This window comes from Triticum urartu, chromosome 7A (genome assembly GCF_056163025.1).
Source record: "Triticum urartu cultivar PI428250 chromosome 7A, HENAU_Tu73, whole genome shotgun sequence".
Classification (NCBI taxonomy): Eukaryota; Viridiplantae; Streptophyta; class Magnoliopsida; order Poales; family Poaceae; genus Triticum; species Triticum urartu.
The window spans coordinates 144998880-145014290 of NC_141879.1; the positions used below are offsets into that span (position 1 = coordinate 144998880).

General features: G+C 43.6%; 2 protein-coding genes across 2 annotated transcripts; one reads left to right on the forward strand and one right to left on the reverse strand.

The window, feature by feature from the left end:
* Positions 1-2110: 2110 nt before the first annotated feature.
* LOC125523351 (uncharacterized) lies at positions 2111-3227 on the forward strand. The gene is made up of 3 exons (XM_048688397.2): positions 2111-2372; positions 2529-2699; positions 2813-3227. The coding sequence occupies exons 1-3, from the start codon at positions 2346-2348 to the stop codon at positions 3035-3037; spliced, it is 423 nt and encodes a 140-aa protein (XP_048544354.1). The 5' UTR covers positions 2111-2345; the 3' UTR covers positions 3038-3227.
* Positions 3228-3561: 334 nt separating this feature from the next.
* On the reverse strand, positions 3562-12270 carry GTA2 (global transcription factor group A2). Its single transcript, XM_048688396.2, has 22 exons — positions 11813-12270; positions 9128-9366; positions 8899-9042; positions 8673-8834; positions 8528-8611; positions 7874-7944; positions 7445-7802; positions 7212-7367; positions 7001-7098; positions 6877-6925; positions 6655-6807; positions 6418-6561; positions 6232-6331; positions 5912-6082; positions 5792-5840; positions 5618-5709; positions 5107-5176; positions 4745-4799; positions 4515-4626; positions 4269-4412; positions 4057-4154; positions 3562-3966 (listed from the first exon to the last, which is right to left on the reverse strand). Exons 1-22 carry the CDS (start codon positions 12171-12173, stop codon positions 3724-3726), a joined length of 3153 nt encoding a protein of 1050 aa, XP_048544353.1. The 5' UTR covers positions 12174-12270; the 3' UTR covers positions 3562-3723.
* Between the last annotated feature and the right edge of the window lie 3141 nt (positions 12271-15411).

Below are 15411 nucleotides of genomic sequence, written 5' to 3' on the forward strand. Positions count from 1 at the left end.
TTTAGGAATTTTCGCCGGTGCCCACTGCCAAACTTCTGGCTCACTCCCGTCCTATCTCCTACTCGTTTTTGGCTCGGCCTCATGATTTTGTGTGAAAATCGGCTGGTCAATGATTTGTTTTCATATGGTTGAGTCATAGCGGAGAATTTCAAAAAAAAATCGTGTCTTAAAAAAATCAATTTTTCAAAAAAATGATATTGTTTCCAAAATGTGTTTGTCTTCTCAAAACAAATGTTCAAAATATTTTACAAATGTCTGTTTTCCAGAAATAATCGAATAAAATTGAAAAATAGTTATTTTTTCAAAATTGTTCAGGTTTCAAAAATTGGACACATTTTCATGAGGCGCTGCTACAGTACCACATGCTGCAACATCCATGCTACATTAAGACGCATGCGCTGTCGCTAACCGCGCTACAGTAGCCACGCACTGCATTAACTCGTGCTACAGCAAACAGTGTGTGCTGTGGCAAACCGGGCTACAATGAACAGCGCGCTGAATACCGCCAATGGACAGCCCAGTTCATGCTGCCACTGTGCGTCGCAAAGAGCGTCACATGTCGCCCTTAATTGGGTTGGCTCACTTACGCGGCCGAAATGATCACACTTTTAATTGTATTTATTATTTTAAAAGTATATTTATTAAACCATAAATATTTTATAAATCTTATAATTTCCAAAAATATGACCTTAGTGATAATTTTAGAAGAACATTAAATCTGAAAGACATAAAAAATACTTTGAAATATGTGAATCATTTATTTGAAAAAAGAATCATCATAATTAAAAAGCATTCATGTACATGCAAAACTCTTCATGTGCAATTAGAAGTGTTCATCCATTTAAATATGTAAACTGAAAAAAGTGATCACGTATGTAAAAAATGTTTGTATAATTTTAAAAAGTGTGAACGGGTTTATAAAAATCATGTACAATTTAAAAAGTGTTCATGTATTGAAATTTTTTTTGCGTAATTTATAGGAATTCACTCCTTTTAAATAAGTATTCATGTAATATTTTAAAAAATATATGTATTTACACTAGTTCCATGCAATTAAACAAGTGTCCATGTCTTTTTGAAATAATGTCCATTTTCGAAAAAAAAACTTGTGTTTACAAAAAGTGTATAATTTTAAAAGAAGAAATACAAAAGGTAAAAGGATATAAGTAAAAGGGAAAAGGAAAAAAGAAAAACAAGAAATCCGAAAAAATTGAAAGGTAAGAACCAAACAAAACCAAGTCAAAAACCAAAAAACATGAAACAGAAAAGGCAGAAATAAAAATCTGTGCAAAATGGCAAGCCAGTGTGCGTCTCCCTATGTGTTATTCGGACAACTTGCTGTACGCCCTCGCAAATGTGGATTACCAACCACATGGCCTCGCAGTGAAAACCAAGAGGCAAATTGGCAGCCCTATTCCAACTAAATGGGAGATTTACACAAATCACCACTCGACCCAAATCTCATGAATAAATGAGAGAGGTACCGGGAAATGTTTTGAGGCCCCATAGATCATCACCAACATGATGTCAGTGGATATCTTTTCTAGACGGGCATAAGTTGCCAGGTTTCCTCTGTATTTAAAGACTTTGCATTGCAGTTGATCATTTGTCACACATTCGCCTGCAATAAATAATCCTACGGATTTACACTGTTTTTCAGACTGCACAACTAAACTGATGACCAACCACTCCAAGCCCAAACAACACAAATCATAATTTAATTCGCTTTAGGTCCCTTTTGGAAGTTGAAAATGAAGTGGCCCATGTACCATCAAGCCCTGTCGTGAACCGGTGCTTCTGCCACCTCTTGGATTGTAATTTTCATTTTCATAATGGTACCCATCCAAGGTCAAAGAGTAGGTTTGATTCCTGCCGGATGCAAGGTTGCTGGTCCAGTAGTGCCGCAACCAATTCCGCCTAAATAAGTTGTTGCTGGTGTGTGTGACTGTGTGTGTCTCTCTCTCTTTGAAAGGAGTTGATCGTGTTGTTATTAGGCCCACCGACCAGCCACCGGGGACACGATCTCATCAGAAGGCTCCACCGCGCGCCTTTCCGTCCCCCAAATCCGATCTACCTCGGTAAACCCGCAAGCGAACTAGGCACGGGCGCACGGCACAGCCAGCGCGCACAAAAAGTAGCCGTTGCCTTTTCCCCCGAATCTCTCGACCCATAAACAAGCACCCTATTACGCGCTCCCGGTTTCAAACCACCACGGAAAAGGAAGCGAACCACCCCCGAAAAGGCCCGCCCCCCGTTCCAAATCCACCGCCGCAGAGGAAGGAAGGATCCGAAAAAGATCTTCGGGACAGAGGAGGGAGCGCGTGCGGGGAGAGAGCAGAAGGGGAATGGTCGAGATCGCCGCGCGCTTCATGGTACTTGGAACTCGAGATCTCCTCCCCCATCTCCGCCTCTTTCCATCTCCCCCGCCTCCTCCGCGCGATTGGGTTTCCTTCCTTGGTTTTCCGCTTCTCTTCGCCCGATTTCCGTTGACTTTGATTTTGACTCTCTGCGGTGCGCCGGGCGTGTAGGATAAGGTCGAGGAGCAGGCGGTGGCCGCGGCGGCGGCGGATGACGACGAGGATGTCGCCGGGAGCGTCGACGGCGACGAGGTGGAGATGGAGCCCGTGGAGCCCATGCCGGAGCCCCCCGACGACGCCGGCCCCGTCTGCTGGCCCATGCCGGACTTCTGCCCTCTCACGGTGAGCGCCCATCTGCGTTCGTTGTGGTTTGGATGGAACTTGGAAAATCGGAAACGGAATTGATGTCCTACCTTTCTCTCTCTCTTTCTGTCGGTGATGTTTGGTCGTATCAGATCGACGGGGTGGTGAAGAAGTCGTTCCTGGAGACCCTTCGGAAGGAGAAGGACGCGGAGGAGCTGCTCGGGGAGGCCGAGCCGGGGCCGACGCCCAGCCCGGACTCGCGGCCGTCCAGCAGCAAGCGCCAGCGCGCCGTCGCCGGGTCGCCGTCATCCAGGAGCCCGTGCCCGTACAGCAACCTCCTCCAGGTGTTCCAGCAGTGCAAGCAAGACGTTGCCTGAGGAGGCCGGGAGGAGCACAACCACAGTACAGGCCGTGATGTCCCGGCTGCAGTTTTTCCTTTCCTTGCGTACGTACAATAATACATCGATCTGTTCTTTACGACTTTGCTCCGGTGTAAGCTCCAGGAGATAGCAGTTTTTGTACAAATGGGATACGAACCTCACAAATACAGTGCGCCATTATCATCGAGTCTGATTTTGGGATGCTACTTGGCCAATCTATACATCTCTTCTTACTCATTTGGACACTTCAAGAGCTGATACAAGAGAATGATTTAATTTTTATTTTTGAAACAGAGGCAAAAGAATTGCCTCACCAATTGATTGATTAAGCAGAAAAGAATTACCCAATTAATTAACAAAAAACATGACGCACAAATAGTTCACATACAAAGCATAAAACCCTATGACCTCCACAACCATGCACCCACCTAATTACAAAGGAAACCCCAACAAGAACACTTAGACTGAAGACAACAGACACCACCAAATCCATAGAAGAGAATAATGGAAATAACAATGGCTGCGGACAAACATTTCCCTTATGGGTTTTTTTTCTTTTCTATTGATGTCAAAATCTGGGATACAAGTAATGAAACAAAAATAACATATGTTTTATTGAGAAAACAACGACACTTGTTACAACAAAGGCTATATGAGGGACAGGTTACAAATATACATCCAGCTCAAGCCGCCAGTTTGGCCAAAATCACCATATCTAAGATCTTGACCTCATAGGTGTCGTCGAGCTTCACAATGCCATCAGAACCGTCTATTCCTATAAGTTTTCCAACAAATCCGCGGAAGGTACCATTCATGATCTTGATCCTGTCACTCTTCTTTGGTCTGATGACCTCGAGCTCAGTCGGAAGGACCGTCACAATGTCTCCGTTGCCTGACGACCCAAGTGCCACACGGCAAGTTCCATCCTGCAAGTTCAAACGTTCAGGGTCAGCTTAGGACGCAAAACACTTCACATGGACATCTTGGAAGCCAACGATGCTCTCCACGACACATACCCCAAGCACTTCCCTGACCACACCAGGTCCTTCATCACCTGCGGCCAAGACATTAACTAACACATCTGGCAATGCCCAGTTAACTTCGCCCTCGCCACCTGCAACGATTTGGGCATATAATTAGATGAGTTATCTGGGCTGCTTTGCCTATTTTGGTGATTCTGATGGCACTTTAATAAAACAATTCTACAAATAATGCTGAGAACACACACCTATTACAGGAGACATTATATCCATTCCAGCATTGCCTGGAGTCATCGGTTGACCACCAGGTGTACCAGGAAGGTACGCAGCAGAATTTGGTGTCATTGGCTGGCCAACAGGTGTGGAAGGCACATATGGGCTTGGAGCATTCGCTAAGAGAACAGAAACAATTAGAACAAAATAAATACGTCTTTCACAGTAATGGCATATCACATTAAGTAACACAAAGTAGATACTTGCACAAATTTCATTACCATAGTTGCCCTCTCTAGGAGTTGGGACGTCATTATAACTAACTCCTGGAGTATTTGCCCACCCTGATCCAGGTGTTGGGGCTTCATATGGCCGAGCTGGTGGTGTTCCTGGCTGAAAATTAACAAGAATAAAAATGTGGGATCAGATATAGAAGGTAATAGGAACAAATAAACAAGTCATCAAGTATCAGGATTTCCATCTTCCCAGTTAGTACTAAAGTTGTACTAACCTGGTAAGCTGGACTGCTTCCCCAAGTATCAGGATTTCCATCTTCCCAATTATCTCTGGCAAATTACCAACAAAGTCATGAACATCAACACATAAACACAAACACAATAATACACCCTAGTGACAAGAGATCTATCTTCATGGATCAGAAATATACTACTCCCTCCGTCCCAAAATAAGTGACTCAACTTTGTACTAAAGCTACTACAAAGTTGAGTCACTTACTTTGGGACGGAGGGAGTACCTCTGTACCAAAATATAAGACGTTTTTGCAGTTCAATTGTTTTTGCAGTTCAAATTGAACTGCAAAAATGTCTTATATTTTGGTACGGAGGGAGTATATCTATATAAAGGCTGCACAACCTTGGAGGACTCATAGGAGCCCAGGCCCTACTACGCATCGGGGTCCGCATTCCATCATGTATCGGTGTTGCTGTAAAAAAATGAAGGATATTGTTAATACATAAGCATAGAAAATAAATGACAAGTACGACTATGAATGAATAGCGCAAATACTGATGCGTTGGTTTTATATTCAACCAGCATTTGTTGAAAGGGCGCAAATAACGTCAACTTTCTCATGACCTTATCAGAAGCCTACTTAGGTTGAAACATTTGATCGCATAGTAGGTTGAAACGTTTGATCGCATAGTTAAGATTAGAATGTGACTGAGCACTGCTGAGGTTATAGAGTATCAAAATAAACAACAACAAAAGGTAACAATCAGATAGTATCCTTTCAACAACAGTTCATATCAACACTGTAAGTTGAAATGAAACAGCTGGGAACGTGAGCACAATGGATCATGGTGATAATATTATTTGACATGCGATGGTTGAATGGCCGAAACATGAGGGCAGAAGGCAATCATACCTCCAGGGTCCCGCATTGGAGTCTGAAAAGGATGTAGTGGCGTCCTAGACGGGTGCATTGGTGTTTCACTACCCAACGAAAATCGGGGTTCACTGGTGATAATAAGTCCTGTTAGTAATTGAACAAATGCCCAAAATGCAACGGAGAGAGGGAGAGAGAGAGAGAGAGAATTACCGGAATGGTGTTGCAACAGTAGGTGTGTCGGCAATATCATCCCTCTTAACTGTATTTTGGTACCATATTAGCAACAAGCACATGAGAAATCAAAGAATGCAATAAAATATGATTACTCGCCTGTGACAATCTTCATTAACGAATCAAGCTCCACACGCACAAGCACCCCAGTCACCTCTTTAACGCGGCCACGGTACCCTTTGTAAGGACCAGATTTAATTTTGATACACTTGCCAACCAAGGCATCATGTCCTCTTCCACCACGACCACCTCCTCCAAATCTTCCACCATCTGCATTGAATGACAAGGCCATATTACTACATCAGCTTCAGTTAACAAAGCTACCGTGTTTGCCCAATTAACGGAGCTGGCTGAGAATCAACACTGAAGCAGAACACATATTTTTCACATTCACAAAATGAGGCACAGAAGTTTCATACAGTTCATTTGTGGTCCTCTTGGGGGCAGCCTTCCTGGAGACTGCAAAATGCTTGCCGGGGATCTCAAAGCACCCATCCTAGCATCTGCAGCATCCATACCCTGCATGCACAAAACAAATGGCAAGTTAATCCACAAAAACATAATCAGATTTTATTTACCAAGAGTACTAATACTCCAGCACAAACATTTCCACGACGGCCACCAGTCGATCCACCGACAAGAATGCACGATTGTGCTTTTGCACAAATGAAGCCTGCATGTTCAAGGTGGTGCCTATCATATATGAACAATATCCCCTTATGTATGTGTTCCACAGGTCCTTGTGTTCCCTAGTTCAAGAGGCAAAAAATGAATGTAACTGTACTGGGATTACATAATAAAGTGCTGCTCAAATATAATAATAAATGTGAAAGGATACACACCTTACATGCTCCCTCGACAACTCTGACAACATCCTTAGTTGCAACCATATTATTAAACTTATCTTTCGCTGATGTACGCCGATCAATCTTGCTTTTTATTTCTCTTAATTTTACAAGCACCACTTCAGGTCTATCTGGCACTCCTTTCAGAACCTAAACATAAGTGTCGTAAATATTTTGTGGACTTGAACATCCATTAAAGATCCTGAGAAACAAACTTGCCTGGAATGCTTCAGTTTCCACTCTTATAATAACCCCAAATGACAAGTTGCTGAAAATATTGGAAATTAAGGTAAGCACTTGCACAAATGAGCTAACCTTATGGTACACTGGAAAGACAACTTACTCTAAAAGAACAAGATCATGTAGTTCATAATCACCGATTCTTGTAATTCCTGTGGTGATTTCAGAACTCTCCACAACATGGTCGGCAAACACACGTATCTGTGATCATCATGAAAAGATGAGAACACAGTTAAGAAGTAAATTATTTAGTACAGATTAGACTGAGTCGTCTCCAAACATAATAACTATTAAATTGGACAAAAATTGCTCACGTGTTCTTTAGTTGTGTCTGATAAAATGATTAAGACATGCCCATCAACTTTAACAACCATGCCGGTGGTACCCTCTTGGACACCCGATACCACTTTCACATGATCTCCAGGTTTGAAATATTTGCAAAGTTCTTTCTCGTTGAAGGCTAATGTTTTCTGCAGTTACAAAGAGATGCATAATTCACCAGATCAAACAGCTAATGTTAATGATAGCTACAAGTGCAAATAATTACCGGAAGATCGGATATTTTTGGCCTGATGTGGACAGTTGTGTCCTCTACTTTCTCAACCCAACCCTCTAAGTTTTTTAGATCGCCTTTAACAACAATGACAGCATCACCCTTCATAAAGTGTCCCTTTTTCCTATTAGAAAACAGAGTATTCAAGCTAGACATGTCCCCATTCATGTCATCGCCAGGTTTCTTGAACTTCTCCAATTCATCGAATGATGGCTGAATGCCCTGTGTGTGGATTGATTTTATTGAGACCGGTTTATACAGGAAACCATCTTTGAACATCAAGCCATCAACCATCTCAAAGTATTCCCCAGAGTCTTTATCCCGCCTCCGCTCCACGCGTATGTGCATTTCCCTATTTGTGTGAAAGTTAGCAAACAATGACAAAAACATAAAATAATTGATGACAGAGGAGGAGGAGAACACCTGGCTTCATCAATATTAAAGAATCTTGGTGGTGGTACAAAGGTTTTCTTCTTTGCAACCACCCTCCCTTCCTGAAATTATAAACTACCCATCAAATTCATACCATCCAAAACAAGGAATCTAAATCGTAGTCATAACAATCAGAGCAATCCGTAGCAAGTATTCCCTCCATTCCAAAATAAGTGTTGTGGTTTTAGTTCAAATTTGAACTAAAACCACGATACTTATTTTGGAACAAAGGGAGTAATATGTAATAACTCAGGACTCAGCGAACAGATGTTTTGTCTTCAGAAAAAAGCACAAGAGGGGACAAAAGAAAATAACATGAAAAAGGATAACTTAAATACTACTCCCTCCGTTCTTAAATATAAGTCTTTTTAGAGATTTCTATAAGGACTACATACGGATGTATATAGACATATTTTAAAGTGTAGATTCACTCATTTTGCTCCGTATGTAGTCCGCGTTGGAATCTTTAAAAAAGACTTATATTTAGGAACAAAGGGAGTACTTATGATATACACCTCTGTACCTTAATATAAGACATTTTTCCAGTTCATCTTATATTAAGTTAGAGGTAGTATCATCTTGTATCACAGATCAACCTATCGTTACGCCAAATAAGATTTAGAAAAAAAGAGATATGTGACTTACCAGTTTACTAGCCAAAACTTGTAAATCTATTCTAGGGATGAGCTTCACAGTTACCCTTTGGCGTACATTGTCAACATCAACAACCTGCAAAAAGACCATCTTAGTTTCTAGAGAAACATATCTAAGAGAAGTGATGTGATCGTACCTTAGCAAGGTCACCTTTATATACTCCCAGCTTCATTCGGACCCAAGTATCCCTTGCAAGATCAACATTCTTGCTCTCAACATAGAGGACGTCTGCCATTTCTTTTATTGGGACTAACGTTATTTTTGCCGAAGCATAGATATTTCGTAGACCTTTGCAAGCCTGCATATAAATAATTAGTAGGGCTGTGCTACCAAAAGAAATATAATGCCACGCATATGCATACCTCCTTGACATGGGCCTCTTTTTCCGCTTCGACATAAATATAATTTTTTAAATGATCTAACGCAACAACAGACTTTATCTGGAGATCTGTCCTATCAATGAACTTTTGCATTAGACAGATTGCTGTCTCCCTCTCATGCCCAATCTGAAATCATAACGTGACATTAGTAGAGTACAGGCAGTGCTAAGAAAAGATGGCAGGTAGTTCAATTAAGCTACAGCTTCCCTACCGCACATTTCACCATCCAAAGCTTTGGATCTTTCACAGATGGCAAGAGAGCTTGCTGTTCAACGTCTGCAGCTTCCTCTCCATACTCAATATGAGTAGATCTTGCATATCTCTCCCGTACTTGTCGTTCAATCTCATCAATATCCTCTTCTTCGTCCCTCATAGGGATAGAGTGACGTGATCTGGAGCCCCTGCCGGCGTCGTCATCAGGAATGTCGGCTCCAGCATCATTGATAAAGTCTGAACAATGGCCAATGAACAGAGATCAGAGGCAGAGCATTAGAATTTAGAAACCTATCTAGCCTTGCTTCTGTAAATCAGTATGATAACTGTTATGAAACTAGTTCAGCATCCGTCCAGTACACATCTGAATAGTGTTAAATTCCTTGGTAACACTAACAGAACACTGAATTTTCTGTAATAGCCATCACAATATCTCAACACACTAACGTCTCATTTATTTCCGTAAATAACCATCTAATTCGTCAATTAGTTCAATCCAGATCCTCTGATCCTCAAGCAGCAGTAAAGGCAGGTCAATCAATTTTATATTCTAGTACAGTCGTTTCTATTACACAAATGCAACACCGCTAGTGGCAGATACATGGCAGATGTACTGAAATAGATCAGAAAACTGCTACAAAAATACCAGATGGTTTTGCTAATGTTCAACCATTGCTTCCCTTAACCTACTAGAACTAGGGGAACCATCATCATATTGACAAAGCATGATTCTTCATGGATTCTGACAATCAATTGGAACAAGAGAGCTATGACTCAGATCTGTCATGAATTAGTGGGACCATCAGTGCCAAAAGATATGTTACTCGGGACCTGATGTGTCATTTACAGATACTAGCACTGGTTACCAGCATGAAGCATGTTGTCATGTAATACAAAATGCAGGAGCTAGATTGAAAAGGCTCCATTAGAAATAGTTTTTAGTTGGCTCCTCCCATTCAAATGGCAATTCTAGGGTTTTGAGTGAACCATGCACTGTATTTTGTAGCACGTGAAGATTTTGACGGGTACAATGAGGACAGGTGCAAAATAGATTATATCAAGTGTTTCTTCGGAAATTATCTATCGATATCCATACCAATATAAGAAGTACTACTTAGGGTTTGACGCAGACCATCTTAGTCATCCAATTCAGTCTGACGGCTCAACAATAAAATTGACCATCTAAAAAATTGTGTTTACACATTGAACCCCTTGATGACACCATACTGAATATCCTTTACAGCCCCTCTTTCAAATTGTGGAGAATTGCACGATCTGTTTATCATTTTAGCCATGACACTATGATTGGTTACCATACTTACAGATCCACGTGATGTATTTCATAAATGCTGTGGTCACCAATGTTCAGGATAAAAGCAGGGGAATATGAAATCTGGCGGATTTCTTTTTACTCCTAGGAGACATAGTTTATATTGGGCAAACCTTGCATCACACAATTACACCAGTCAAATATACAGGACATAATGTCGTGCTATTTTCCTTGCTCATAACAATGAATCTTTTAAGCCGTGCTGCAGTTTACAGATCAACAATTAACTGGTTTTCACCATGGTAGCAAAAGATATGTCAAGCTTAATATGTACTTTTTAACTGCACCAGATCAAGTTGTATTCACAGCTATTTTGTCCAGCATTCGGAAGACTCCATGAATTTAGATAACTACCCAAGACAAGAAAAGGAAGTAGTGTTGTTCAGTTAGGTCATACGCATGGTCTGCTTGACACAAGACTGGAAGTACTTACTAGTTACTACTACTAGTGGTTAATACTACATAATCTTCGATTAGTTCTGTTCCATGTAGGATGTGATAACATAGATTTATTCAGAAACAGCTTGTCTATAGCTCTATAGGGAGCACAATTTCGGCATAATTTTAATGAACAAAAAGGAAACAAAGATCTATAAACATTAAGTGTGCTTTCAAACAGGAAAGTTCACATGCCTGAAAAAACTCTCGACTTGACTCGAGTCCAAGCTCAGGATCAAACATTACCATAGAGTATAGCATCAATAAGGGGGTTAATGTCATCCTATTAGTATTCAAATTATTTTACTAGAAGATGGGCATCAAAAATCTTCACCACCTCTCAATGAACATAAGCACAGCAACAGATCAGAACTGAAGCAACCAAATCAGCTTAAGCTTGAACGAGCATGTACTACCAAGTAATGACCGGAATATACAAAGTTCTACTCCCTCCGTCCAGAATTACTTGTGGCGGAAATGGATCTATCTAGACGTATTTTAGTTCAAGATACATCCATTTTTATAGATTTCTGCGACAAGTAATTTGGACGGAGGTGGAGTACTAAATAACCACAAGTCTCAGTGTGCAACCATTGCCCATGACAACTAAACGATAACAAGCTCCAATTTATGACTAAAGAAAGCCATAGAATGGCATCAAAATCGCTGACACCTAGCTCTTAGGTAAAATTCAATACTACTATGTCCTAATATTTCCACCAACATCGCTGACCGCAGATCATGCATAAAAATAATAACAGCACCCAAAGAACAGAACAGGATAAAAAATCACTTGCACCTCAAATCTAGTTCTGCAAATCAAGCCAGGCAGGTTCAGATCTCGCCAAAGGCCGCGGAGATATGCAAAGCATGGCATCGTAACCGCAATCGGATAGCGCAAAAACTAAAACTCACCATCCTCGCCTTCGCCTTCGTCCTCCTCCTCCTCGTCCTCGTCGACCTGCGCCTCCTCGTCGAAGAACCCGCGCACGCCGCCGCCGCCCTTCTTCCTCGGGCGGCTCCCGCCGTCGTCCTCCTCGTCCTCGTCGTCGTCCTCGATGGCCGAGTCGTCGATGAAGTTGTCCTGGCGCGATCTCTTCCGCACCCCGCCGGCGGGGGCGCGGGAGCGGGAGGCCGCCTTGCCCCGGCCCCTCGCCTCCTCCTCGTAGTCGTCCCCCTCGTCGTCCTCCTCGTCGTCGAGGTCGTAGGCCTCCTCCTCGTCCTCCTCCTCCTCCTCGACCTCGTCGTCGTCGTCGTCGCGGCCGCGGCGAGCCATGGGTGGATTTGGCGGCTAGGTTTTCGGGCGCTCGCGAAGGGGCGTCGAGGGGAAAGGGGAAACTCCTCTCCTCAGACGAGTCGTGCCCGTGCGCGCAGGCGAAGGCGAGGTGTAGCCTGGGCTAGCCCACTGAGGGGCTGCGGGCTGCGTCGCGTCGCGCTCTGGACCGTTGGATCGTGTCGGGAGCTCTACGATTCGGGAACTCGATGGGCTGGCTCCGCTGGCCCACTGGTTGGACCGTAAGTGGATACCCTCTCGTGTGTATATCCTTTTCCGTTCTCTGACAGACAATCCGGGTACGACGACGTCACCTGCTTTTTTTCACTGAAAATGAAAAATACAGCGTCACCTCCTGGATACAGTCAAGTCAAAGGTGTTGCGCCTTGCCGATCTGCTCTTTCGTGCTAGAACAACGGGGGTGCGGCAGGGAACAAACACTCCTTTGAGCATCTGATCCTGATGCTGCTTTTGCTCAATCCTATGGCCTGACTTCCAATTGTTTCTTTCTTTTTTTAGGGGTTCCAATTGTTGGGATGTTCATTTTAAGTGGGCTTTTGGGAGTGCTGAAATAGTTACTTGAGGGGGTTTAGGGCATCTTCAACGGCGTACATCAAAAATAAAAAGGACACATTAAATGTCCACAGACAGCGGATTGGAGACCATCATTCAATCTGATGCATCAAGGATGCGTTTGGTTATCTGCATTAGGTCCATCGAGGTGCAGTTTTGGCCTGTTTGGTAGATTTGGCCATGTCAAAATCTTGGCCCACGCGAACTTTAAAGCACCTCTTGGTCTGGCTCGCTGGAAACTCCCAGTCGGCTATTTCCAGCAAGCCAGACCCCTGGGATGTGAGGGGACGCACGTGGGAGTGACATGCTACACGCGTGGGTACATGCGGCAGAAACCGTGTTGGCTCCCGTTGCGGCGCCGTAACTCGCCTCGACCCCCCCCTTCCACTGCTCACTCTCCCCTTCTCCCACCGCTTCACTTTCCCCTCCCCCCATCGCTCAATTTCCCCTTTGTCTCTCCCCGAACGCGACCACAAGATCTGCACGACGAGTACCGGCGGCGAACACTCCCTCTGCGTCAATGGTGGTATGTACTATGTCCCCCTCTGTAGCATAAATAAGGGGTGGCTCGATTTACCGTAGGTTGTAGATTGCACCTATTTGATTGACGGTTGGTAGGCTTTGATTAGGAATCGGTTGAGTCCATTGTGATTTGGGATTGATTGAAATGATTTTAGGGTTTGAACACACACAGGTAGGGATTTCGAGGATTTGAACACCAGTCTGTGGAAACCCTCGAACCGTCGATGGTTTGAACAAACCCTTGAATTGATTTGATGGTTTTCATACACACGTTCTACGAATCTGGATGGATTGAGGGTTTGAACAGACTCGTGATAGAGCTTGTAGTCATCCACCTCAATGAGCTTGTAGTCATACTGGTGGTAGCCTAGAGCCAGGTTGGGTAATTTACCTGATCATACGTGCAGTACGTTTTTCAATCAAGTATTAGTTCATGCTCAATGCAGATTGAGAAGCTCGTCCTCGAAGGCAACAACAAAGCTGGCAAGGAGGTCGCCTCTGCCAGGAAGGGTAAGGAGGTCGCCTCTGTCGGGAACGGGAAGGAGGTCACCTCCGACAAGAAGAAGATAGTGTTGACGATGGAGGTCACCACCCTCCCCCCACCTTCCGAAGAGGGTGAAGAATTATGGCCATTACTGTTGGGAAACATAGTACAAAATAAAACAAAAATTGTCGTATGATCACCCAGGTACAATATGAAGATGCATATAAGGTTTCGACCAATGATTGTTATCGATTCCGAAGTGCAACGAAAGTAGACGAGTCAGTGTGGATCATACTTGGAGTCCCTCGAACCGTTGATAATGATCCCGCGAACCACCCTCGAATGATCCCTCGAACGGAAGACCAAAAGCACGACCTCTCTACTTGGTTGCAAGCGTACGGTCTTCACGATCTGGCAGCGCTTCGCCGTCCAGAGTTGATCATCGCCGAAGAATTAGAGGGAGGAGATTAGAAACACATGGGGGCTTCTGATTATGAGGATTAGAGGAACTAGGTCTAGCTCTAATTAGATTAACTAGGATCAATTAGAACTAGAACTAGATGAACTAGAGGAGGCTCCAAACTTGTATCACAAAAGGGCCTAATCAAGTATATATAGGTTAGAGGCGGAGGGAAGGGCTCCCACCAATGAGGGAAAGACCTGATACGTCCATTTTGCATCATGCTTTTATATCGATATTTATTGCATTATGGGCCGTTATTACACATTATGTCACAATACTTATGCCTTTTCTCTCTTATTTTACAAGGTTTACATGAAGAGGGAGAATGCCGGCAGCTGGAATTCTGGGCTGGAAAAGGAGCAAATATTAGAGGCCTATTCTGTACAACTCCCAAAGTCCTGAAACTCCACGAAAGTCATTTTTAGAATATATATATAAAATATTGGGTGAAGGAAGCACCAGAGGGGGGCCACCCACCGTCCACGAGGGTGGAGGGCGCGCCCTACCCCCTAGGCACGCCCCCTGCCTCGTGGGCCACCTGGAAGCCTCCCGATGCCCATCTTCTGGTATAAGGTGTCTTTCGCCCTGGAAAAAATCAGAAGAAAGTTTTCGGGACGAAGCGCCGCCATATCGAGGCGAAACCTTGGCGGAACCAATCTAGGGCTCCGGCAGAGTGATATGTGTCCAACGTATCTATAATTTATGAAGTATTCATGTTATTATATTATCCATCGTGGATGTTTATTGGGCTTTACTATGCATTTTTATATTACTTTTGGGACTAACCTATTGACCCAGAGCCCAGTGCTAGTTTATGTTTTTTCCCTTGTTTCAGTGTTTCGCGGAAAAGGAATATCAAACGGAGTCCAAACGGAATGAAACCTTCGGAAAAGTTATTTTTGGAAGGAAAGCAATACAGGAGACTTGGAGTGCACGTCGGGAAAGAAACGAGGGAGGCACGAGGTAGGGGGGCGCGCCCTCCATCCTCGTGGGCCCCTCGTGGCTCCCCTGACGTATTTCTTCCACCTATATATCTCCATATACCCTAAAACGATTGAGGAGCATAATAGATCGGGAGTTCCGCCGCCAAAAGCCTCCGTAGCCACCGAAAACCAATCTAGACACGTTCCGGCACCCTGCCGGAGGGGGAAGCCCTCTCCGGTGGCCATCTTCATCATCCCGGTGCTCTCCCTGACGAG

What these genes read in the sequence shown, in the direction of transcription:
- LOC125523351 (XM_048688397.2), top strand. Translation starts at nt 2,346, where the DNA reads ATGGTCGAGATCGCCGCGCGCTTCATG. An exon ending in AGATCGCCGCGCGCTTCATG is followed by an intron (nt 2,373 to 2,528) that starts GTACTTGGAACT and finishes CCGGGCGTGTAG; the next exon opens with GATAAGGTCGAGGAGCAGGC. An exon ending in CGGACTTCTGCCCTCTCACG is followed by an intron (nt 2,700 to 2,812) that starts GTGAGCGCCCAT and finishes TGGTCGTATCAG; the next exon opens with ATCGACGGGGTGGTGAAGAA.
- GTA2 (XM_048688396.2), bottom strand. Translation starts at nt 12,173, where the DNA reads ATGGCTCGCCGCGGCCGCGACGACGACGACGACGAGGTCGAGGAGGAG. An exon ending in AAGAGGACCACAAATGAACT is followed by an intron (nt 6,083 to 6,231) that starts GTATGAAACTTC and finishes CATTCAATGCAG; the next exon opens with ATGGTGGAAGATTTGGAGGA. An exon ending in TCCAATGCGGGACCCTGGAG is followed by an intron (nt 5,177 to 5,617) that starts GTATGATTGCCT and finishes ATTTTTTTACAG; the next exon opens with CAACACCGATACATGATGGA.